General features: G+C 37.9%; 2 protein-coding genes and 1 long non-coding RNA gene across 9 annotated transcripts in view; 1 reads left to right on the top strand and 2 right to left on the bottom strand.

Moving 5' to 3' along the window:
• Positions 1–7,294, bottom strand: part of LOC127435762 (zinc finger C3H1 domain-containing protein) — a 49,647-nt gene extending 42,353 nt beyond the window's left edge. For 3 of the 6 annotated variants that reach the window (XM_051689432.1, XM_051689435.1, XM_051689436.1), the window contains exons 1-5: positions 6,590–7,293; positions 4,442–4,831; positions 4,270–4,343; positions 3,060–3,354; positions 2,744–2,952 (exon numbers count right to left, since the gene is read on the bottom strand). In XM_051689432.1, coding sequence (XP_051545392.1) covers positions 2,744–2,952; positions 3,060–3,354; positions 4,270–4,343; positions 4,442–4,831; positions 6,590–7,025 — 1,404 coding nt within the window. In that variant the 5' untranslated portion in view covers positions 7,026–7,293. Of the gene's footprint in view, positions 1–2,743; positions 2,953–3,059; positions 3,355–4,269; positions 4,344–4,441; positions 4,832–6,589 lie in introns of all 6 variants that reach the window. The other 3 variants (XM_051689433.1, XM_051689430.1, XM_051689431.1) reach the window with 3 other exon arrangements.
• A 3,494-nt stretch (positions 7,295–10,788) lies between these two features.
• On the bottom strand, positions 10,789–11,282 carry LOC127435784 (uncharacterized). Of its 2 annotated transcripts, none has more exons than XR_007896293.1 (2): positions 11,144–11,282; positions 10,789–11,024 (listed from the first exon to the last, which is right to left on the bottom strand). It is a non-coding gene; the product is annotated as an uncharacterized LOC127435784 (long non-coding RNA). The 2 variants fall into 2 exon arrangements; XR_007896294.1 differs by having other exon boundaries at positions 10,789–11,047; positions 11,144–11,244.
• A 214-nt stretch (positions 11,283–11,496) lies between these two features.
• Positions 11,497–24,303, top strand: znf276 (zinc finger protein 276). The gene is made up of 11 exons (XM_051689449.1): positions 11,497–11,860; positions 12,600–12,870; positions 15,070–15,116; positions 15,214–15,516; positions 15,895–15,964; positions 16,334–16,420; positions 16,540–16,644; positions 18,750–18,825; positions 21,818–21,935; positions 22,016–22,115; positions 22,612–24,303. Exons 1-11 carry the CDS (start codon positions 11,755–11,757, stop codon positions 22,940–22,942), a joined length of 1,614 nt encoding a protein of 537 aa, XP_051545409.1. The 5' UTR covers positions 11,497–11,754; the 3' UTR covers positions 22,943–24,303.
• The last annotated feature ends 99 nt before the right edge of the window (positions 24,304–24,402 follow it).

The raw sequence follows: 24,402 nt of genomic DNA, 5'->3' as shown, positions 1-24,402 counted from the left end.
AAAGTTTGTTTGGTAACAAACACTTCAGCAGGTTTGCCTTAATAAAAATCATTGTTTTACAGTAACCATAGTTTAACTATGGCATTTGTAGTAAAAACAGAGTAACCACATAATCAAAATGGTTACTGTCACGTTTACAATATATAGTATAATCATGGTTACTATATGGAAACAATATTACTGTGGTAAAACCATGGTTATTTGTATCAAAACTATGATTTCTGAAAAGAAAACCATGGAGACAGCAGTCATGGTTACTACAATATTACTATAGTAAAACAATGCTTAATTTTCACTTGGTCTTTAAAAAACCCTCTTCTCTAATTAATAAATCAACATTTTAACTTAATACCTGCACTATGTTCATGCATGTACCGTAACAAAATGCATTTCAAACTCTACTGCACATATTGAATATTCTGAAGCTGTACATCACTATAGAAGGAACTTTGCTATTAAAATGGATACGAGGGATGTTGCGATGCAGCTTGAGTGTTTTAATCATACACAGAAATCACAAATCTTCGTTAGCGGAGTAGGGAAACATATCGTTGGCAATAAACACCCCAATTGCTTTAGTTATTGTTTTATGCCTGTCTGAATCAGCACTGAGTGCTTGCTTAAAAACAAAAGGGAGTGTGTGCAGTTTCGGCTAATCTGAGGCTCGGTGTGCGCCGCGAGCTATCTTTCCCTGGTGATTTTGCCATAAATTATCACATGTCGATGTATTACCAGTATACGGCACTCGTGTCAAGCGATGTCTGCAAACAGTGCCTGTTTTGTAAAAGTTTTTTGACCATCGCTGTTGTAACTGACTGCAAAAAGAAAATGTTCCCAGACAGGAGACCTGAATAATGCAGGGGGCTTCTCTATCAGCAGCTTGTTTACTCCACTTGCCATTTTCAACTACACACAACGCTTGCAGAACAGTGATGTCATCAAGTTGACCCATGTAAAACACAGGCAGAACGTAACCATCTACAGATCCATTCAGGTGCATTAGCGGAGGTTGTAACTGTGCGTGTCTATTTGGCGCTTTATTTTCTTCACAAAACCTTGTGCTCCAGATGCGTCAATAAACTTGAGATGATCCGCGGTGCCAATGCTTACCGAATCGTGGGTGGCGAACCATACGGTTCTGTTACACCCATATATATATATATATATATATATATATATATATATGACACACACACACAGTTGTGCTCAAAAGTATGCATACCCTGGCAGAAATTGTGAAATTTTGGCACTGATTTTGAAAATATGACTGATCATGCAAAAAAAACTGTCTTTTATTTAAGGATAGTGATCATATGAAGCCATTATCATCACATAGTTGTTTGGCTCCTTTTTAAATCATAATGATAACAGAAATCACCCAAATGGCCCTGATCAAAAGTTTACATACCCTTGAATGTTTAGCCTTGTTACAGACACACAAGGTGACACACACAGGTTTAAATGGCAATTAAAGGTTAATTTCCCACACCTGTGGCTTTTTAAATTGCAATTAGTGTCTGTGTATAAATAGTCAATGAGTTTGTTAGCTCTCACATGGATGCACTGAGCAGGCTAGATACTGAGCCATGGGCAGAAAAGAACTGTCAAAAGACCTGCATAACAAGGTAATGGAACTTTATAAAGATGGAAAAGGATATAAAAATATATCCAAAGCCTTGAAAATGCCAGTCAGTACAGTTCAATCACTTATTAAAAAGTGGAAAATTCGGGGATCTCTTGATATCAAGCCAAGGTCAGGTAGACCAAGAAAGATTTCAGCCACAACTGCCAGAAGAATTGTTCGGGATACAAAGAAAAACCCACAGGTAACCTCAGGAGAAATACAGGCTGCTCTGGAAAAAGACAGTGTGGTTGTTTCAAGGAGCACAATACGATGATACTTGAACAAAAATGAGCTGCATGGTTGAGTTGCCAGAAAGAAGCCTTTACTGCGCCAATGCCACAAAAAAGCCAGGTTACAATATGCCTGACAACACCTTGACACGCCTCACAGCTTCTGGCATACTGTAATTTGGAGTGACGAGATCAAAATAGAGCTTCGTGGTCACAACCATAAGCGCTATGTTTGGAGAGGGGTCAACAAGTATTGCTTAGTGCATCCACGTGAGAGCTAACAAACTCATTGACTATTTATACACAGACATTAATTGCAATTTAAAAAGCCACAGGTGTGGGAAATTAACCTTTAATTGCCATTTAAACCTGTGTGTGTCACCTTGTGTGTCTGTAACAAGGCCAAACATTCAAGGGTATGTAAACTTTTGATCAGGGCCATTTGGGTGATTTCTGTTATCATTATGATTTAAAAAGGTGCCAAACAACTATGTGATGATAAATGGCTTCATATGATCACTATCCTTAAATAAAAGACATATTTTCATATTTGTCATATTTTCAAAATCAATGCCAAAATTTCACAATTTCTGCCAGGGTATGCAAACTTTTGAGCACAACTGTATATACATACACTGTATATAAAGCACTTTCGGCTCAGGTTTTTGGCACGGTGTCTCCAGAATTTTTGGTTTCGGCACATCACTACTCTGAAGCGCACAACACAAGCTATGCATTTCTTTCTTTCTTTTAATTAAGCGGAATCGATAAATTAGTCTAAAGATGCCCTTATTACAGAATTTACAATTGTTCAGTGGGCTTGTGTCAGTTTCTTTTAAAACTTGATGTTTTATCCAATTAATAGCAGATGAGCGCCGAGGACTCTGACCTTGCTGCGTGAGCGATGTTTAGATCCCACCAGCTTCATGAAGCGGTTGTACTGCTCATCCTGATTGGACAGATCTCTGATCTTCCGGATTTCATCCTCTCTCTTCTTCCTCTCCTCCTCTTCCTCTTGTTTGTGTCTCTGCTCTACTTGTTGTCTCTGATGCTGCAGTTTCCACGTGCGCAGCTGCTGCTTCCTCCATGCCTGCTTTGCTGCAATACAACACATGCGTGCTTATCAGGAAATATCTGCTGATTAACTGGGACTGAAGCCCCATCAAAATTATGTCACTGTGTAATATACTGTGTACATTTCTTACTCATGTGTGCAGGTTTCTTTGCTCTGGCCACTGGTTTGGTCTTGTCTGGAGCTGGTTTCGCTGCAGGTCTGACTCTGTCCTGTGATCTGCACACTACAGTGTTTGCTCTGCTGTTCATCTGGTTCCTGTCACATGGAGAGCTACTCTTGTCCTGAGACACTTTGACAGCTTTAGTGATCTTCTCCCTGCTCTCCTTCAGAACCTGCTGCTCCTTCTGCTGCCACTTCCTGCTTGCAGACTGCAAAGCTAAGAGACGCAGCTGTAGCTCTGACAGGTCGTCCTCTTCCTCCTTTACCTGATCCAACAACACAACACGCATCAACAACACAAAATAAACAACAACACAAATCTGAGATAATATGACGCACAGTTGAGTGCATACGTTTGCATCCCCCTTGCAGAATTTGCAAGATGTTTATCATTTTAAAAATAAGAGGGATCAGATGTTTTTTTATTGAGTACTTCCTTGAAGCTATTTGACAACAGATATTTACATATATTCCATAAGACAACATAACTGAATTTACACACATGATCCTTTTCAAAAGTTTACATCCCATTGTTTCTTAATACGGTGTGTTGATGCGCGTTTGTATCTTTTGTGACAGTTGTTGATGAGTCTCTGCTTTATCCTGAGCAGTGAAGTCGTCTGCTGTTCTAAAGAAAAATCCACCAGGTACTGCACATTCTTTGGTTTCCCAGCATCTTCTGCACATTTGAGTTGTCCCCAACAGTGGCTAAATGATACTGACATCCAGCTTTTGACACTTAGGACAATTGATGGACAACTATTACAAAAGGTGCAAACATTCATTGATGCTCAAGAAGGCCACACACTAAAAAAACTTTTGAATGTATGTAAACTTTTGAACTGGATGATTTGAGTAGATTGTTATAATTTTGTTTTGTTAGATGTGTCAATATCTGTTATGTAGCTTCTGAAGGGCAGTACTAAATAAAAAAATATGATCTTTTATCCCTTATATTTGTATAAATTCTGAAAGGTGTCTTTAAACTTTTGTTCTGCTTGTGTATTCTGCATAAGAAAGCCACGTGGGTTTAAAACAACACGAGTGTGAGTAAATTGACATTTTCGGATTAACTATTCCTTTAAAAACCCCCTTTCATTAACTGTTGAAAATGTGAATTATTTTAGAATGTTCAACACCTATTGGTGTAAAGTGTTTAACCAGTAAAAATAAATCTGTACCTTGTTGTGGGCAGCTGTGAACACTTCACTCACAGCAGAGATGTTGAGATCTGATTCTGATTCATCCTTCACATCTAAGAGAAAAACATACAATCTGATGAGAACATTGATCTGATATAAATTACACAGGAATTGATGAAGAACTGTTGAATCAGGATTTTCTTAATGATACCATCATCTTGACTGGCGTCCTTCTCCATCTTATCATTGTGCTGTCTCTGGACGTCCGGAGCACTTCTGCTGTTGAGAGCATCTCGTTCAGCAGGGCTCAACAGTTTCTGTCTGAGCAGTTTGATGTTGAACGCTTGAAACATTTTCTTCTGCTCTGTCACAGCAGAAATGGTCTCCTCTATCGTGACACTCGGCAGGTCGCTGTAGGTGCCCGCCGAGCGCTGATCATGTGTGTCCTCGTCTTTCAGGGCCATTCGCTCCTCCTTGCGGATGCATTCGAGCTCCACCTGAATCTGTTTGTACTTCAGCAGCAGATCTTCAAAGCTCTCATCCACAGTCTCTGCTTTAGGAGCAACTGTCCACTTCACCACACATCTGCCACCTGCTTTCTCTGAACATCAGCGGTTAAGATCTCCATAACTTGGCCCGTTTCTGCAGTATGCAGCCTGCGTACTGTGCACAGTATGTTCATTTTCTGTATAAAGAAGCTGCAAGAACTCTCATGTTCTTCAATAAAAACAACAGTTATTGAGAAGAGGAATGTTATATAGTAGGCCATATTGATCTTGATTTTTTGCAATTTATTAAGTTTCATTAAATGATTATTTTTTTATTATTAAGTCCTCTTGTTCACCCTCTGAAATTGCTGAGGCCCCCTGGTTGAGACCTACTGATGAAGCACACTACTGTTTAAAACATTTATAAATAAATAATTGAGGTCTTACAAGGTATAGTAGCAAAATAATAATTGTAAGGGTAAGAGAAAGGGTGGAAAATGGTCATGAAAAACTACATTATATGTGTTTTGTGCAACAAACTTTGAGAAAAACTAAAGTGGACTAAATGGGAAAATGTTACAAAAGTGTTGAAGAGCACTACTTAACATCGAGTCATTACTATCAAACCACTCTTACCAGCACAAATTCCCATTTTTTGTATGATGGTTAGTGTAAGAGGCTTTGGGTGTATGTGAAATAGAGTTTGATGTTCACAGTTTCTGTTTTAAAGTTTTAAATATTTTAATATCCTTTTAAATTCTGGTTCTGAATCAACTTTCCATTTGTTTTCCTCATATTTAAGGCCTTATGTGGTTAAATCCCAGAGATATTGGGATCTCAGTGTGGGTCCATCAATAAATTGTTACATTTTACTCATTTTCAATGGCCGAAAATAAAGTGTGGGTCACATGGTATGAAGCTAGTTTTTCTCGTCCAACAAAACAAGGTCTAAAGTACAAATAACAATATTTGTAAAATATTTTTTCAGCTGAATCCTTCAGTGCCCCCAAATTAAAATAAAAAAATAAAATAAAATACAAATTAAAAACCTAAATTGGTGAAATCAGGTAAATTGGTCAAATTCATCAATCAGCATGGAGTCACACTTAAAGGCCCACATCTTTGGGGTTTAACCATATATAGAGCCTTAATATAGATAGAACTCCTTTCCTAGGATTGCTCCAAATAAGAGGAAGAAAAATTACTTGACTATTTTTCCATGTACAGCGCTTTTCACAATACATATCGTTTCAAAGCAGCTTTACAGAAAATGATGCTGTAAAGATTTTAAGTCCTCAACCTCACGTGATTCAAAATCCTGCTTTAAAAATGATTTGTCTTTGCCCAGTGAACAAGCCTTAGGCGACTGAGGCAAGGAACCCAAAACTCCATAAGATGTTAGTTAATGAAGAAAAAACATTTTTGGGGGAGAAAACAAATAACGGATTACTCTGTACATACTGAACCAGAACATTTAATATTTTGGCTTTCATCATCATTTATGTCTTACACCTATAAAACATGATCAAAACCACATTTTTGAGAGGGGTACTTAACACTGAATGACTCAGATGGTAATAGTATAGTACTACATGATTACCCTATTCATGTACTGTGGTAATTACATGGTATTCCACTGAAAATAGTATTACCAATTTACCAGGATACATATCCAAAACCACAGTTATATGGTACGTTGATATGCACCGTGGTACTATAATTATCATTATTTATAAGGCATAGTATGATTTACATGTAAATAAAAGATTTTTAGAATAACAAAGATCACCATGTTTTTACTGAGTCAGCGGTGTGTGTGTGTGTGCGTGCGTGCGTGTGTGTGTGTGTGCGTGTGTGTGTTGTAAGGATACGTTTCCTGCATGGAGACTCGGTTCTGCCGCTGTGGTTCTCGGAGAATCGCTCTGGCCAGTCTCGAGTCCAGTCTGACGCGTGGTGAATGCGGTATCTGAAGCGGCCCAGCGCGCCGTGGCTGCGCTCCCAGAAGCCGGAACGCGGCGCGGCCTGCCCGTGCCCTGTGAGCGGCCGAAGTCCAGGGGGGAAGGCTGTGTGCGGGGCGGTGGGGATCATGGGCCCGGGCAGATTAGTTCTTATCGGTACTATAACACTGTTTTTGACCATAGGTCCGGGTAAACGCGCTCTCTTGTTCATCATGCCTCGACTGGTTCGGGAACGTCGCGGAGGCCGAACATTCTGCTGCCGCTGCGTCTGCGGCTCATCGTCGAAGATTTCGCCGTCCTCCAGCTCGCCCTCTTCTTTAGGAGACGCACAGCTCGAATTCACCTCCATTACTGAACCTGGCTAAAAAATTACATGCGTTTAATAACGATTCATGCTGACAGTTATGATTGAAACACACGCGTCGCGTCAGGGAAAGTCAAACACTCGGATAAGCAGCTTTCAGTTTGACATCACGCTCTGCTGTTTCACATTTGAGTATCGCGTAGTGTCACGCTCTTCCCTGCAGTTTCAGATCTCAGTATCGCGATATTTCATTTTGTGGTCGTAGGTTTAGGCTCGTTCGAGATTAGCAGAATCTGCGCAGCGCCGATCACCGGTGATCACCGCGAGGTGCATGCCGGTTAAAAATGTGTCCGAGTGATGACTGACTTAATCTGATGTCATGATGACATTTGCCAAAAAACTCTCCCCGACTGCGCTGACTAAAGGCATGATGGGAAATGACTTGCAGATGACACAGTTTAATGCTCATTGGATTAAACAACCGTGATGTTTTGTTCTCTTTTAAAATGTTTGAGTTTTTATTTTATTTTTTATCTCTAATATCATGTTTTAATGTGTATCAATTATATGTGAATATTCCCCACACTCTGACAGTTCAATCTCTGTATGGGATATGTGATTGGTATCATATTTCTGAAATACGTGTCTTTATTCAACTAAAAATGTATGGGAAGACACGTCTTATGGGGGAATTAAATAACAGGTACATTGAGTGTTTGTTCATCATATTTATTTTCAATTTAAATCAACAGAATTTAAATTATATCCACTTTATCAGCAACAGCGTATTAACGTGAATCCCGCGAAATCTGCCTTTGATCTCATAGCGGCTGATCCACTATGAGAAGTGAGAACTGTCCGACTTGACAGCTCTTATTTCACTCCTCCCCAGACTGCAGCCGTCTACTCTCATCTTCTTTAAAGGCGAGATGTTTGGCATCTAAAACGAGCCTAAGGTAACCGTCCAGATGCCAAAGTCTCGCGAGAGTCGCATTTGCTGTTGCGGTTAATCCAAATCTTTCTAGCAAATCAGTCCACTATCTGTGATGAGTGGTTAGATAGGTCACCTACTAAGTATAATGTACATCACTATAACTCAATATTAGTACATTTTTGTAATAGCCAAGGCTTAGTAGATCCTTGGCGTGAATCAAACCCGTATACAAAACAGTTTTCTTTGTTTAAACGTGATGCTTCTAGCAAGTCACGAATTGACTTTTGGTTAATTTCTCATAGATTTTTGCTTTATCAAACCGTCTCTAGCATATCTGCAGCTCCCCTGACAGACCATTGTTCAACTGAGTTGATGATAAATCAAACAGATAAACCTTTCCGTAACAAAGGATATTGGAAGTTTAACTCTCTCGGTAAAGAGGACTATATAAAAGTGGTGGAAGATATTGTTTCAGATATTATTAGAGATGATAGTTTGGTTTCCTGGATAAGCAAATGGGAATTCTTTAAATACAAACTTTGTCAATTGTCTATTTCTTACTGTAAACAACTAAATAGATATTATCTTTTAGAAGAGACCTCTCTTATTAAAGAAATAAATTAATGTTCTAACAAATTAAGTTTGACAGAGAAAGATACATCACGACTGTTATCTCTGCAATCACAGTTAGATGAAATTTGTATGAGAAAAGCTAGGGGGGCATACATTAGATCAAGAGCTAAATGGATGGAAAAAGGGGAGAAAAGCTCAGCTTATTTCTGTAGGTTAGAAAAAAAGCGTCAAGAAAAAAAAAGCCATTAAAACTTTAATCACTGATGGTGTGGAATTTTCTGATGCAAAAATTAATATATATATATATATATAACAATAGCTTGAAAATTGGTTTATCAAAAAACCATTGGGGAGACACAAACTGGATTTATTAGAGGCCGATCTATACATAATAATATTCTACTCGTTTGGTGAAAATTTTCGTAAGGTTGTTCAGTTTTTCTACACAGATATTAATAGCTCAGTTGCCTTGCCAACAGGTACTTCACCTAGATTTGAAATCAAGAGAGGGGTTAAACAAGGCTGCCCCATTTTGCCCTCGTTATTTATTATGGCTACAGAGATGTTGGCCATCCTTATAAAAAAATTCAAATATTGAAAGATTAAATGTGTTTGGACAGCAAACTGTGATTAGTCAATTGGCGGACGACACAACATTATTTTTAAAAGCTCTTGATCAGATTCCCAAAGCAATTGAAATAATTAATTATTTTTTCAAAATTTTCAGGTTTAAAACGTAATATTGGCAAATGTGAAATTATCACCATAATACACGAATGCCCCTTTGAAGCTGCATAGGCTATAATATCCCAGTCAAATCGAGTGTTAAATATTTAGATATACACATTTCCAAGGATGAGTTTATTAAGGAAAAACTAAATATCTGGAATAAATAGAATGAATGCAAAGGCAGACTTGATATATGGATGCAAAGGGATTTGTCTATTTTTGGAAGGATTTATTTAACTAAAATGAAAAGTCTTGCCAAGTGCATCTATCTACCCTGCATCTTGCCTCTCTATTTCTAATAGAGCTATTAAGACCATTAACCAAATTAATTTTAATTTTATATGGAGAAAGCGTGTACGCTACATTAAGAGAGCACAACTTATACAAAATTACGAGAATGGTGGATTACAAGCCTTTGACTTTCAGTGTATAAATGGCATATTGAAGATCAAATAGCTAACATTTTTTTATAACTAATGAAAATAGTTTTTGGTTTTGCATTCCCATGGGTATATTTAGGAGATTGGGTGGAATTGATTTCCTATTAAAATGTGATTTTATTGTTTCAAAACTTCCAGTCAAATCTTCTTTTCACCAACAGATTTTGCTGTATTGGAAGTTATTATATAATCACAACTTTACCCCACATAGAACCCCCATTTGGAATAACAGATTTGTTTTATCCAGACACAAGTCTCTATGCATTATTGATTGGCTCGAAAAGGGTATTTGGTCTGTAGTTCACTTAATGGATGGGGTTAAGAGTCTGTTAACTTTCAAAGATTTTTGTACTAAATACAACCTATATTGTGAACGCAAACAGTTTAAGTGTATTATAAATGCCATTCCAAAAAGTTTTATTCGCTTAGTACAAAACACTTTTGTTCACGTGCTAGATGGCTCATGTGAACTCCCATCCCTTCTCTTTGATGGTAATGACCTTATGACAATGCTTCCCAACAAACATATTCATTCTTCCTTTAATTCTAAATTGTACCCTACACTTTTATACAGTAATAATATTCTACAAGTTTATGATAAACCAACTGCACAAAAATTGCGAATCCAGTATATTAGTTTTCCAGTGGCTCCTAAAGCAAAGGAAACTCAATTTAAAATATTTAATGGTATATCCTTCAAGTTTCTTTTTAAGAATTCGATTTAACTTTGATCACAACATTTGTATTTTTTATCAAATTGACATAGAGACAACTGATCATCTTTTCTTTTATTGTATGCACACAAATATTTTCTGGGAAGATATGTCTTGGTTGCAAACAAAGGTCCAGTCACTGCCTACTTTTTCTAGAAACCATGTTGTATTCGGAATGTTGTTGGATGACAAAAAATTTGAATTTTTCATTATGTTGATTCTGGGTAAATTCTTTATCCATACATGTAAGTATATGAAGACATAACCTTATTTCTCTGTATTTAGAAGTGATTTTCTTTGTAGCTATTTTCCATCACTAAAATGTATGAAGAGTAAACAGGCCTGCAAACTTGTTAGGATGATAAGAGACTTTGATTTACTGGAAGATGAATGAAAAGACCCCTCTCTGTACATTACTATTTATTTATTTATTTATTCCCAATTTATTTGTGTGCCTTGTTTTACTGTTATTTTTTTTTATTTTTATTTTTTTTACAATTCGAATGCCATTATAAATGTATATTTTGTATATGTTCAATAATAATAATAATAAAATAATAATAATAATAATAATAATAAAGTCAGTCCACTGTCGGCCATCTTTGGAACGATCTCAGGAGGTTATTTCCAGTCATGACAGTGCAGCTCCTATCTACTTGAATGGAGAAAGGACAAAATCTAAAAAAACAGTTGGCCAATATTACGATCAAAGAACATATTTCAAATCAACAATAAAATATGACAATAATGATATCATAAATTGTGATTCTTTACCTCATATTACGCTAGAAAACTATTTTCCAGGCTTGTACAGATAAGGCGCATGTCTGTATATAAAAGGTGATTGGCTCTTTTAACTGTAAGGCGGAACTTCCTTTCTACATCCGTTGACCGTTGGGCGCTCAGACCTTCTTTGTTGAGTGTTCCAATTTCTCACATTCATTTCAATAGAAGTGGCCCGTCTCTGCTAAATAATCTCTGGGTTAATGTCTGGTTAAGGTTAGATAACTATAAACTAAACAGTTTAAGGGTAGAGGTAGGTCTAGGCTCTCGGGACTCCAAATAAACATAAGGCTAATATGCAGTCCTCTTGACTGTCACAGATGGCGCTGTGGGCTGTCATCGCACAGTTACGCCACATCCGCTGCTGTTGTTGACATTAGTGCACTTTCGAGGTTTCCCTTATTTAATATTTGATCAAATAAAATTAGCGATATTTTGCATTTTGTTTATGCAATGCGTAAAATATAAAAAACTCGTGATTTCCAGAGCGCGTGCTGCAAGTCAAGTAGGAGATGTGTAATGAGTATATTTATAAATCTCAATAACAGCAGTTGAACATCCTCGAATCAGATCATTATTAAAGTATATTGATTAAACTAAAGATGATGAAGAGAGCCGTGCGACACACGCGGAGAGGCAGACCGAGTAAAAGCAGAGGAAAACCTGCAGTAGTGGATGAACTTCGAGAAGACAGACATGAGCACACAGGTGAGATCTGAATTAGATCAAAATGAGAACATTACACTCTCTACTCTCTAATTTAGTGGTTTACTATAGTGCTCATTTGAATATCTGTGTACTTCCAGCTGAACACACACACTCACAGCCACGCACTCTCTCTCTCTCACACACACACACACACACTCAGAGACACACCACATTCATCCTTTTCTTTCTTTCTCTTCTGTCTGTGTAGGATTATTTATTTTATTTATACCCACAATACATCAACAGCTGCTTGTTTTTCTCTTTTGTAAGTGTTGAGCTGAAGACTCGTCTTCCGCAAGCACTAATTCATAATGTTTTATAAATATTTGTGTGTGTGTAGAGTTACATACTGTATTTTCATGTATAAAGACTCATGTATACTCTCTCTTGTGTCTTATGATTTCCTACCAGTCTTTAGAAAGCAGAGTGAAATAATAATAAGGTCAAATGTTAATTTGTTTTTCTTTTAATAAAAATGTTTTTTCTCAAAAATGTTCCATGGCCACCTGGGGTTCCCCAGACTCCAGTTTGAAAACCCCTGGTCTAGCGGATGGTTGGCATTTAATGATTTTACTTAGAAAAATAACATTTTAAGAAACATTTCTGTCCTTAATATTTTTTATTATGTGATAACCGTTTTATAAAAGCAATAAGGCAATCGAGGCTGTGCATGTTTCATATATTTGTGTAAGTGCTTAATGACAGTATGTTGACCTTTGACCTCTGTTTTCACTCACAGGCCGAATGAGCAGCGAGTTCTGTCGATTGTGTCATGGGAAGTTTTCCACGCGGCGACTGCGGCAGGCATTTGCGCAGCTGCAGGAAGAGTCGTGCGGCGTTTATCCGCTCTTCTGCACAGACTTCCAGCGGCTGTTAGGAATTCCCATGAACAGAGACCCCAGTCTGTCCCAGTTCATCTGCAACAACTGCCACGCTCAGTTCTACAAGTGTCACAGTATACTGCTGAACTTTAGGAACAGGGTCAACCTCAACCCGTTCACTGCAGACAGGTACAGATACACTGCATCACTTCTTGGCCGGTAATAAAGTATGTTCTTTAGGAATGCAGTGGAGGAGCATGAATACATTGATATTCTTCATCCGGGAACATGGACATTGTCCCGTGTCCTGAATATATGATGTAATAACAGCTGTGAAAATAATATATATATATATTTATTTATACTTGCTATATAGAAAAATGCAAGACTTGCGGTTCTCCGTCTTTTTATTTTTATTTATATGCCACATTCCTGTGGCATTATGGGATAGTAAAGTGTCCAATGGATGTGCACTTCAGAATCTTGCTGGATGTGGTAGGTCATCCAGGTTTTTCTCGGCTACTTTTTTATGAATACTGAGAATTCGGACATCCTACTCATTCAGCAGCTGCTTTTGGCATACTATATATTAGGAAAGTATGCATATTTGGACACAGGGAGTATTTCATATTCAGCGTGGTTAAGCCGGCATCACGCTAGATGATTTTTTCCAACCTTCATTTGCATAATCGCCGGCCAGTGGGAGAGAGACGTAGCTCGGATCATCACATGACAGGGAATCGGAGAGACAGTCTGTATGCCTGTCACCCCTCTACTGAATCGGCAAGTGTGACATGCCTCCAACAGAAGAGAGCGAGATCTCAGCAAAACAGTTGTTAAGTGGGACATCCTCAGCCAAAATCAAGTTGTCGGTTACTGTGAAGCCGGCTTTACTGAAACTACAGAGTGAAACATAAAATGCAACAAGAGAAGTCCAATTCCCAAACACTTGACTCTATTGAACCAATTCATTTTAGTCAGGGATGTCTCTGATTTCATGATACATCAACCATTAAGTCTGTTTTACTGCACAGCACAAAAAAAGGATAGAAAGCGTGAAAAAAAAATCAACTTACTGTTTCTGCCCATGATAGCTGCATTTAATCTTAGCGCAAACAAATCAGTATTGTTCCAGTTGAAAACATTTGCCCCTCACACTGTGTATTCATGATAATACTGTCAGTCAACTTGTCCAGCAGTGAACTGAAATAGTTTGTGAAAGTGTCTTGAATGTTTTCTTTCTCATTGAGCAAATCAACAACAAACTCATCGTCACATCTGCAGCTTGTAGAGAGATGGGTTTTTTTCCGATCGGCATGCTAGAAAACTTTCTTGCTTGATTCCATGGTTGTTTACTATTCTTCTTATCATCCGTGATGAGCTAAGTGCAGACCAACTGAAAGTTTCTTTGCGCCATCTACCGTACCGTAAATTGCTTGTCGATTAGCGCCACCAATTGTAAAGGCGTGAATGTGTTAATGGCGATCATTCCCCTAGCTTTTAATGTGAAAGCGCCATGGTGTTTAGCAGGGGAAACTGAGAACTCATCTCAATACTGACCTCATTTTTCCACTGTCTTGAGAACCGAACAATAATGTAACAATATAACTATGATACATAATCAGCCCACAGCACATAACCATCTTTGTTTATGAGTCTTTCAACCTGCTTTTGATGCAACCGTCATAAGATACAACAAATATAATTCATATTCAAAATTATGGTATTTGTAAACAATACTTTTTGATAGGAGCCGTTTTGCAAGTCCAGTGCAGATGAATGAGAAACACGCAAGTAAAATATCTTAATATAACAATATAACAATACACTAAACATAAAGTATAAAGAAAACTTACAGGTGCTGTACATACCAAGAAACCTTTGAAAAATGCCTGCATTAAAAATCTGAATAAACTGCAGCCATTTTCTTCGCATCCAGCTCCTGTGTCCCATTCAGAATGATCCTTCCTATGCCCTATTCCCTTTGAAGACAATTACCCTCCAATGTGAGAGCTTCAGAGGGCTGAAAGGCGATGACGGTCAGAACTCACTTAAGTGAATCTCATTGGAAATTCAGTTTGGAACGACCCTACAACATGGATTGTTCTCCCTTTGAGGTGCCCTGCGAAGGCATCATCTATGCCTGAACAGATGTAGGGGGAGTGGGCGTTTTTATTCTAGAAAGCATTTGATTGGACAAAGTTTCACAGTTTCACACCTTGCTTGGTTGGCTAAAAGTTGATTTGGGACCCTAAATACACCACATCACCGGTCTATTGTTTGAATTATAGTAAAGTACATGACCTCCCCCCAGTTCTCATTTGTTATGAAAATAATAAAAATGTAAATATTTCTTACAAAACTGAATTCTGATAATGTCACCTTCAGGAACAGCACTGAAAACTCTTCAACAAAAGATGACATCAGTTTATTCCGTAAGTTCATGCAGATATTTGTCGTTCATGTATGTTTATTATCATGGTTTAGTCGTTTCAGTGAGTTTTCATGTCTTTGATTTCCTGTGTTTGGTAGCGTCACACATGAAGTCAGACAGCAGGTGTCTGCACGATCTGGTGTCTTGGGCTCACGATCATGCAGAGGGCTGCCGTTCCTGTCCTGACCTGCGAGAGGTGCTGGAGGGGCAGTGCCGGGGGGCTCTGAAGGTTGTGTGGGCTTGTGTGGAGGGTCACAGGTATGTGATGGACACCAGCACTGGCCTGACAAACACTGACACTCAATCTGATGCATATGAAAGAAGAAATGAGAACCACCAACCAGCATCCAGAGCTGAGAGCGGAAAAACTCACAGCAACACTCCTGCAGGCCGAACTGGAGGTGAGATGGGCCTGAGGATCAATCTACTACACCTACCCATTTTTTATTTGGACTATTTACCACATGTAGAATAATACAGTCATAAAAGCTATGAAATAACACCAATAGGATTAGTGTCCAAAAAAGTGGGGTGGGGGGAAGTCTGATCCAATTACATACATTTAAATAAAATTAGTTTGATTTTACTTTAAGAAATTCATATTTGGGCACAATTTATATATGTCTACAAAACTTAGACAAGCCTTTGATCATAAGATTTGTAAAGATCATGAGAAACATAAATTCAGTCAAGTGCGTCCAGACCTTTGACTGGTAGTGTAACTATGTTTGTAATGAAGAGTTGGTGTAAGTAATGTCCTGGTGTTGTTCATGTGTCAGTCCTGCAGTGTGGTGAGCAGACGGCACAGCTGACAGACAGAGATGATGCAGACAGTGAGCTCTCAGACAGGTAACATCTCCTGATCTCCTCACTGTTGAATTCTGAGTGTTATTTACAGAATAAGTGGTCTAGGGATGTAACAGTTTCATGGGTTTAGAAACAGACGATTTTCATACCGTTGATATTTTCTCTTTCATGGTATTGCATGAATGTGTTGTACCTTCCTCCTCTTTCATTCAACGTCACCTCACACGAAAGGCACACTAGATATCGTTGCATTGAAATACCTAACTGGATATTAACGAATCAAAGACTTATGTATTCCAATAAATATATCTAAAATAAAAAGAATGATTTGAATGTACAACTTCTGAATCAATATTAATTTATAATAGCATAAAGTCCAAAATGTCGGTAAGCCCAGTGTTATATTTTCAGGAACATGTTGAGTGATGATGATGAGTGTGAGGAGAAGACGAAGAGCTGTTCATCTGAAGAGAGCTCTGATGTGAACCCAGACAAACGGTAAAACAAACATGAGCTCACATTCATCTGCTTCAGCTGCCAAAGTCAAAGTATCTCCATCAGCGATTCATGGAGAAGACTTAAGAGAAATTCCTCTCACATTCTTCTAATTGTGTCAGTTCTTCAAAGAGAAACAACAGCAAAGAGCCCAAGCCACTGGAATCCAAAGCCCGGAGGAAGCCTGGACCGAAGCCTGGCTGGAAGAAGAACCTCAAGTCAGAACGGTAAAAGGATTTTTACATTAACATGAAATCAATGTTCGCTCTCTGTACTTTCTTAATTCATGTTCCTTTCCCTGTATTGCACAATTCCTCTGTATGTGCTTTTCCAAAAAAAAAAAAAAAAAAAAAAACATAATCTTTGATTAAAATGAAACAACTTGCTCTGCCTCTGAAACATCTTTCCTTTTCAGCTGATGTCATCAAACCCTGCCATATAGAGAACGATACAGTTTCGACTGAACAGTTACCATCTGAGAAAACATTGTGTTTACACCGCTAATTATTATGCAACAGTAGTGTGGCAAAAGCCACATAATCATATTATAATTGAAAGTGTTAACTGAAGCGTTTCTTTTCTTTTTTGCTTTAACACGTCCCGGGTGCAGAATGATGCATTTCAATGTAACCGGAGCACTTGGAGTCTCAGGGCAGTCATCGCTCCATATTAAAAAGTGCTCAACTAAAAGATTATTGTGGGTACACAACATCTAGTTCATAGCATCCAACAATTTGTTGAGGCTTTTCACTTCTGCAACTATTTATTGAAGCAGAAACATTGCTCAAAACAGGCAATTTAAAGTTTGATAGTGTCTGAAATTGGAATGTATTTTTGCTTTAAAGAGAATCAATTGAGACAAAACTTCTGTGAGTTTACCATGCTGATAGTAACTGCACGCTAAAGCTGAAGAGTTTTGTCTCCAAATTCAGCCCTATAAAGCACAACAGCTGAAAATATTAAAATTACCAGCTGGTTGGACGAGTAGTTGATCATCCTGGCCCCTATTTAGGATGTGTTGTACCTTTAGCAATGACTTTTGCCTGAATGTTTTACATATTGAATGTTTGACGATTTAAATTTCCAAATGCCTGAAGGTACCATGTTCATCTGTACAAACATGATGCAGCCATCATACCGCTCAGGAAGGAGACGCATTCTGTCTCCTAGTGATGAATGTAGTTTAATGAGAAAAGTGAAAATCAATCCCAGAACAACAGCAAAGGACCTTGTGAAGATGCCAGAGGAAACAGGTTGACAATTATCTATATCCACAGTCAAACGAGTCCTATATCGACATAACCTGATAGCCGGTCAGCTAGGAAGAAGCAACTGCTACAAAACCACCATAAAAAAGCCAGACTACAGTTTGCAAGTGCACATGGGGACAAAGATCTTACTTTTTGGGAAAATGTCCTCTGGTCTAATAAAACAAAAATTGAACTGTTTGGCCATAATGACCATTGTTATGTTTGGAGGAAAAATAATGAGGCTTGCAAGCCAAAGAACACCATCCCAACCGTAAAGCATGGGGGTGGCAGCATCATGTTGTGGGGGTGATTTGCTGCAGGAGGGACTGGTGCACTTCACAAAATAGATGGCATCATGAGGAAGGAAAATTATGTGGATATATTGAAGCAACATCTCAAGACATCAGCTAGGAAGTTTAAACAAAATGGGTCTTCCAAATGGACAATGACCCCAAGCATACCTCCAAAGTTGTGGTAAAATTACTTAAGGAAACAAAGTCAAGGTATTGGAGTGGCCATCACAAAGCCCTGACCTCAATCCGAAAGAAAATTTGTGGGCAGAATTGAAAAATCATGTGCGAGCAAGGAGGCCTACAATCCTGACTCAGTTACACCAGTTCTGTCTGAAGAAATGGGCCAAAATTCCAGCGACTTATTGTGAGAAGCTTGTGGAAGGCTACCCAAAATGTTTGACCCAAGTTAAACAATTTAAAGGCAATGCTACCAAATACTAACAAAGTGTCTGTAAACTTCTGATCCACTGGGAATGTGATGAAAGAAATACAAGCTGAAATAAATAATTCTCTCTACTATTATCCTGACATTTCACATTCTTAAAATAAAGTAGTGATCCTAACTGACCTAAGACGGGGAATGTTTTCTTCGATTAAATGTCAGGAATTGTGAAAAACTGAGTTTAAATGTATTTGGCTAAGGTATATGTAAACTTCTGACTTCAACTGTAAACAGCTACACTAAACAGTCAAGCAAAATACAAACAAAAATGTTATTAGATTCACAAAAATGATATTAAATAAAATAACTTTTTATGCAATTGAAAAGTCACTTTGTGTTTCATTTAGAGAGGAGCTGCCCACCATCTACAAATGTCCTCACCCAGGCTGTACAGCGGTGTACAGAGGAGCTGACGGCATGAAGGTATACAACATAATCTGAACTGCATGCATGCACATAATGACAGATGCTCTGAAGGATGAGAATCATAAAGAATTGCATGTTTCAGGTTCCGTAATTACCATTTATTACCATAAAATGAATGTGTATCTTTAACTGCATGCAGTCTTATGAACAACGAGTGAGTAATTACACTGAAGTCTCACAACTCTAACGCATTTACCAATTTTGACATTAGGTTCTGACATTTTATTCAGCTCTGTGTGAGTTCTAAATGCAAGTCGAAATCGGGCGGAACCTTCTGTGATGTGTCTGGAGACATTACATTGACATACCACAAAAACGCACAACAGCGATTTTGTGTCAATGATCTAGGACCACTTAACACTCATCTTTTGCACAAAACAAACCCAGATGGGGCTTGAAAAGTACTTTGCAGCCTTTGTAAAGTGGAATTTATTTACCACAAAAGCACATCAATTCTTAACTATCCCCAGCTGTTAAAGCCAAACACATGGTACATGGCATTGTTGAGGGACCGCTGCACAGCTTGTTGGAGTTCTCCTGTGAAAACAAGGCCTGTCAACGCTCTGGTCAAAGTAATTAGATTACAGTAACTTTTTTAACCAAAAGTAATTAGATTACAGTAACTAATTACTTTGTAATTAGTTTACACCCAACAATAAATATTAGGGTTGTAACGATTCACTCGTTTCGTTGATGCATCGATTCATATGTATTGATCTTGAAATATGATTTTTGAATCGAGAATCTTTGGTGTTGGTCAATAATCAATTAAAAAGGCAAAAAAATAGAATGAATCGCAGTTCAGCAAAACAGTGTACAATATTTTAAAATGTATAAATATTGAATTAGTTACAAGTGCGATTTCGTTCTCTTGCCTGTCTCAGAGTGCACACCCTCACAGCTCTGCACTCTTTCACCGGCCATCACAGGTTCACGCCCACTGTCTGTTCATTCCGAAACTCTCATTGAAACTCATGCGGCCATTGACATCACATAAGCAAATGGCAATCACTCACAATAGTGCTCTTGAGTCAGACGTGGTCAAACCATTAATACAGCTGCCACAAATAAAATGCTTTCACCTCTTCATATGTAGCATCACATATTAGTGACCGCCAATTAAGTGCCCAGCAGAGTAGCATCACATATGTGTGCCTTTGAAATTTGACAATGATATCACAAGCTCCCAGATTTTAAATCAGTTTTCGTGCTATACTGCTGACACGGAGAGAAACAGACTCACTATGCAGTTCACAGAAACAGCTGCTCAAGCGTCCTTTTCAACTAAATGATGCATTTATTTTTTTACAGTCAGACATTAAAATGATTACAGAAATACAACAGCAGTGTACACACGCACACATACACACTGATATTTATCTTTACCATTTCAGCAGCAAATAAAAATGATTGACTTAAAGGTGCACTCAGTAACTTTTGTCTTTGTGTCATCTTGGACTTACACTCTTGGATGCAGCATCATTTAAACTCAATATTTTTCAGTTTCAGATGTCATTGTAGAAATGTAGTATTCACAGTCAGCCATAACTCCTTTAATCAATGAGTGAAAGTGTCAAATAACAGGACGGTTACTGAGATTAAGAGAGTAGTATTCGGCTGGTCATGTGATTCTAACATGGCAGTCCCCATGTGCGGACCCTCTCCATGTAGAATAAAACAGCTTTTATAAGGTTACTGATATGACTGGAGTCTTCATTTTAATGTGAGTGGTCATGATTTCCTACATATATTGCAAAATTACAATTCATGTCTTTAGGAGTTAAACTTTTTTAATGAGGAAAAATAACTGAGTGCACCTTTAACTTAGTTTTTATTTTTTTTATTTCAAACAAGAATATTCAGTAGTGTAAACTAGATAATGTTTAGTAAAATATTTAATATGGAATACTTTTCTGGTTATGCGCAGCTCTAAAATATTTTATTGGCACATTACATTACTTGTTGTATTCCAAGTAGCCTGTATGTACAGTACTGTGCAAAGGTTTTAGGCACTTGTAAAAAATGTTGCATAGTGAGGATGTCTTCAAAAATAATGCCATAAATAATTTTCATTTATCACTGTCATACAAAGTCCAGTAAACATAAAAAAAGCTAAAATCAATATTTGGTGTGACCACCTTTGCTTCTTGGAGAATTCGTCACAGTTCTTCTATCTATTTAGGATGTCTCAATTGCTTCTGTCTCTGTGTAATCTCAGACTGACACAATGTTCAGTGGGGGGCTTTGTGGGGGCCATGTACTTCTATTCTAATCTTTTCTATTTGCAAAAGAAATGTTTGGGAGTCTAACATTTATATTTCCTATTGACACACTAAAGCTGAAGATATAAATAACCATCTTAAGACAAATGCTTTTGTGAAACATCTGATGTGCCTAAGACTTTTGCACGGTACTGTACATGTAGTTTGTCTTTCTTTTTCTTGCCTAAGACACATTAGGGAAAGTATTTAAAGAATCCTTTAAATTAATAATAAATTATTTTTTTGTTGCAAAAAATCTTTTGAATCTAATCGAAACCTACGAATCATGACTCGAATCTATTCACTTTCAACCCAAAGATCCACACCCCTAGTAAATATAAATGTAACTTAACTTATACAATTCTGCTTTGCATGTCATTTTAAAAAATTGTCTCAAGGATGTTTTTATAGATCCTTAAAAGTTAGGTATTTTTACCGGAAGCAAAACATAAATAGTGATTTATGCAGTGTAAAACATAAGACATCATTGTATCAGAGCTTTAAAAAAATTAAACTTTTTTTTTATATTAAATATCTTTGAGTCATAAGCCAAGAAATCATTGCTATCATTAAAAGCATGCATGCATCAGGATTTATACAAAAACTTAAATGTGTGCACTGTCCGCACACTCTTGACCATGCGTACTCACTCTTTTACTGGTATGTGTGAATGGCCAAGCAACATTTCTACACGAGGCCCCTAATGTCCTGTCAATGTGTTGACTCAGAAACACATCAAGGAGCATCACGAGGAGGTGCGGGAGAGACCCTGTCCACATCCAGGCTGCAACAAAGTCTTCATGATCGACAGATACCTGCAGAGACATGTCAAACTCATACACACAGGTAACCCTGCAGCTTGTATCACTCAGGAGGAGTGCGTTCATGACTGCTGTGATGTTAACTGTGACTGACTCCTGTTCTAGAGGTGCGGAACTACATCTGCGATCAGTGCGGTCAGACGTTCAAACAGAGGAAACATCTGTCTGTGCATCAGATGCGGCACTCAGGAGCCAAACCTCTGCAGTGAGTCTCTTACTTTCATTCAATCTAACGATGCATCTTAAGACCTTTTTATAGTGTGTCAGGGTACACACAAGGCCCTTGAAGTACTTGAGTTTAGCTTTTAGAAATGTAAGTACTGGAATATCTGGAAAATCATCATGTTTTGTAGAAAAATGCTTAAAATTTCTTGGGTTCGCGTTGCATACAATGCATATGGTTTTTGCGCCTCTGTATATACATATACACACACACAAACACTTTCACATACTATAAATAAAGTGAGTTACTTATATTTGTTAATGGTCCATTCATGCCATGTTGGAATTACTGTTATTGCAAGCTCCAACTAGAAAATATTGTTCACGTCACTCATAGTTGGGAACTCTAAAAAAGCTCAGAGTTCTCTTACTTCTGTGAAGTCCTTGAAAATTAAAAATTGGTGATGGAAAAAGTACTTGAAAGTCCTTGATTTTCTTTCAGTGATGTCTGTATGAACGCTGGTGTGTGTGTTTTTTAGGTGTGAGGTGTGCGGTTTCCAGTGCCGTCAGCGAGCTTCTCTCAAGTATCACATGACCAAACACAAGGCCGAGGCAGACCTGGAGTTTGCCTGTACGTTATGTGGCAAACGCTTTGAGAAGGCACACAATCTGAACGTGCACATGTCGATGGTTCATCCACTCATGCAGGGGGGAGTTCTCTCCATCCCTCCAGAGTCAGACCCTCAGAATTCATCAGCGCAACACACTGACCTCCAATCAGACCAGACCAGGACTGACTCAAACCCATCAGACATGAACTATGTGCAGGAGAATCTTCCGTCCAAACTCATGGATGGCACCGTCGTATAGACTGATTCAATCGCATGTGTACAGCAGGAAGTGAACAGTGTTTTAATGATGCAGAGCTCATCACATTTATGATGTCTAAAAATATTACAACCATCACATGTGCAATTAAACATGCTCAAACGAACAGATTACAGCTTTGATCCAAAACCCTAGTGAGCTGCCATGAAATCTACTATCTACACCATGTGCGTCCATTGACGTGCCGCAATGACTTGGCTGTCCAAGCTGGACGTGTTGAAGTCTCTATTCTAATAGACGTGTAGAAATCATAGATCAGCTGATAATATAGGCAAAATAGTCAAACTAGTTTAATCAATATTTTTCAGTATTGAATGAATAATTTTTATCAGTGTTTAATAAATTCGGTTTAGAATAAGCAGGGTTCCTACAGTAATGAAAAACCTTGAAGTATCTAAACTTTTAATTGTATTTTCCAGACATGGAAAAGTCATGGAAATTAATACAATTCTAAAAAACAAAATCTATATTCACTATAGAATTTTATATTTTCTAGCTTTGCTCGCCACTACAATATTTCATCATCTAGAAATATCTCTTTGTGAGTCCAATCTCTATAAAATTTATATAAAATTCACTAACTGGAAAAGTCATGAAAATGCATTGGTCAAAAGGTGTGGGAAACGTGGATGAAAACATTTCTTGTTTAGTCAACCTTTGATGTATTTTTCACTGGGCTCTTCACAGTGTGTTCTAGAATTGCAAGAATCTCCATTTAGGACACAATACTGCTTTAGACCTTGACCAAAATGAGGCATGGTGTTGCTTCCTATCTTTAAATCACAACACAACACTGCTGTCTAAGTAGGCAGCTCACTAGGTTTTGGAAAAGAGCTAATGACAGATTTTCATAGACATGTGTGCTGATGATGTCAGTCCAGACACTGGGTCTCATTCACAAACTGTTAATGTGTGCAAATGTTTTCTTGCAAAGTTCACACATTTTTTTTCCTAAATGTAGGATCTAGAACCAAAACACATATGCAAAAAGAAATCACTGGCAGAGTTCAATTTTAAATATTTATTTATACTGTGATAATATGTTAGAATTGAATAACTAAGTGACCCAACGAAGTGTCTTATTTCAGAGTAACAAAAATGATACGTAACCATTTTAGACAGGTTCTGTATAAAAAAGCAGCTGACGTGTAGTTGTGGTCTAGGTCTGTATAAAGTTGTTTATTGTGCACACTTTGGAAAGGTTTGGTCTCAGGTGACAGCACACATTTAGAGATATGTTTGCAGAGAGTGACCAATAGCTGTACAGGAGAGGTTGTATGGAAAGCAGAGAGAGGGCAAGAACATTTACGTGCGTACGCACCTGTTCTGAATCCAGCAGAAATTTTGTGCAAGAACCTTTTCTGCTCACGTATGCAACTTGTACCCAAATATTAGTGAATGAGACCCAGAGTTTTGATGTTAAAATGGCAGTCAGTCATGTT

The sequence above is a fragment of the Myxocyprinus asiaticus genome, chromosome 46 (genome assembly GCF_019703515.2).
Source record: "Myxocyprinus asiaticus isolate MX2 ecotype Aquarium Trade chromosome 46, UBuf_Myxa_2, whole genome shotgun sequence".
NCBI lineage: Eukaryota > Metazoa > Chordata > Actinopteri > Cypriniformes > Catostomidae > Myxocyprinus > Myxocyprinus asiaticus.
Note: the sequence above shows the minus strand (reverse complement) of the source record. Positions and strands in the feature narration are given on the sequence as shown.

Excerpts from the sequence above, each read along its gene's own strand:
- znf276 (XM_051689449.1), top strand. The coding sequence starts at position 11,755 with ATGATGAAGAGAGCCGTGCGACACACGCGGAGAGGCAGACCGAGTAAA. Across the intron at positions 15,965-16,333 it reads GACAGTGAGCTCTCAGACAG|GAACATGTTGAGTGATGATG; the intron begins GTAACATCTCCT and ends TTATATTTTCAG. Across the intron at positions 16,421-16,539 it reads GATGTGAACCCAGACAAACG|TTCTTCAAAGAGAAACAACA; the intron begins GTAAAACAAACA and ends TAATTGTGTCAG.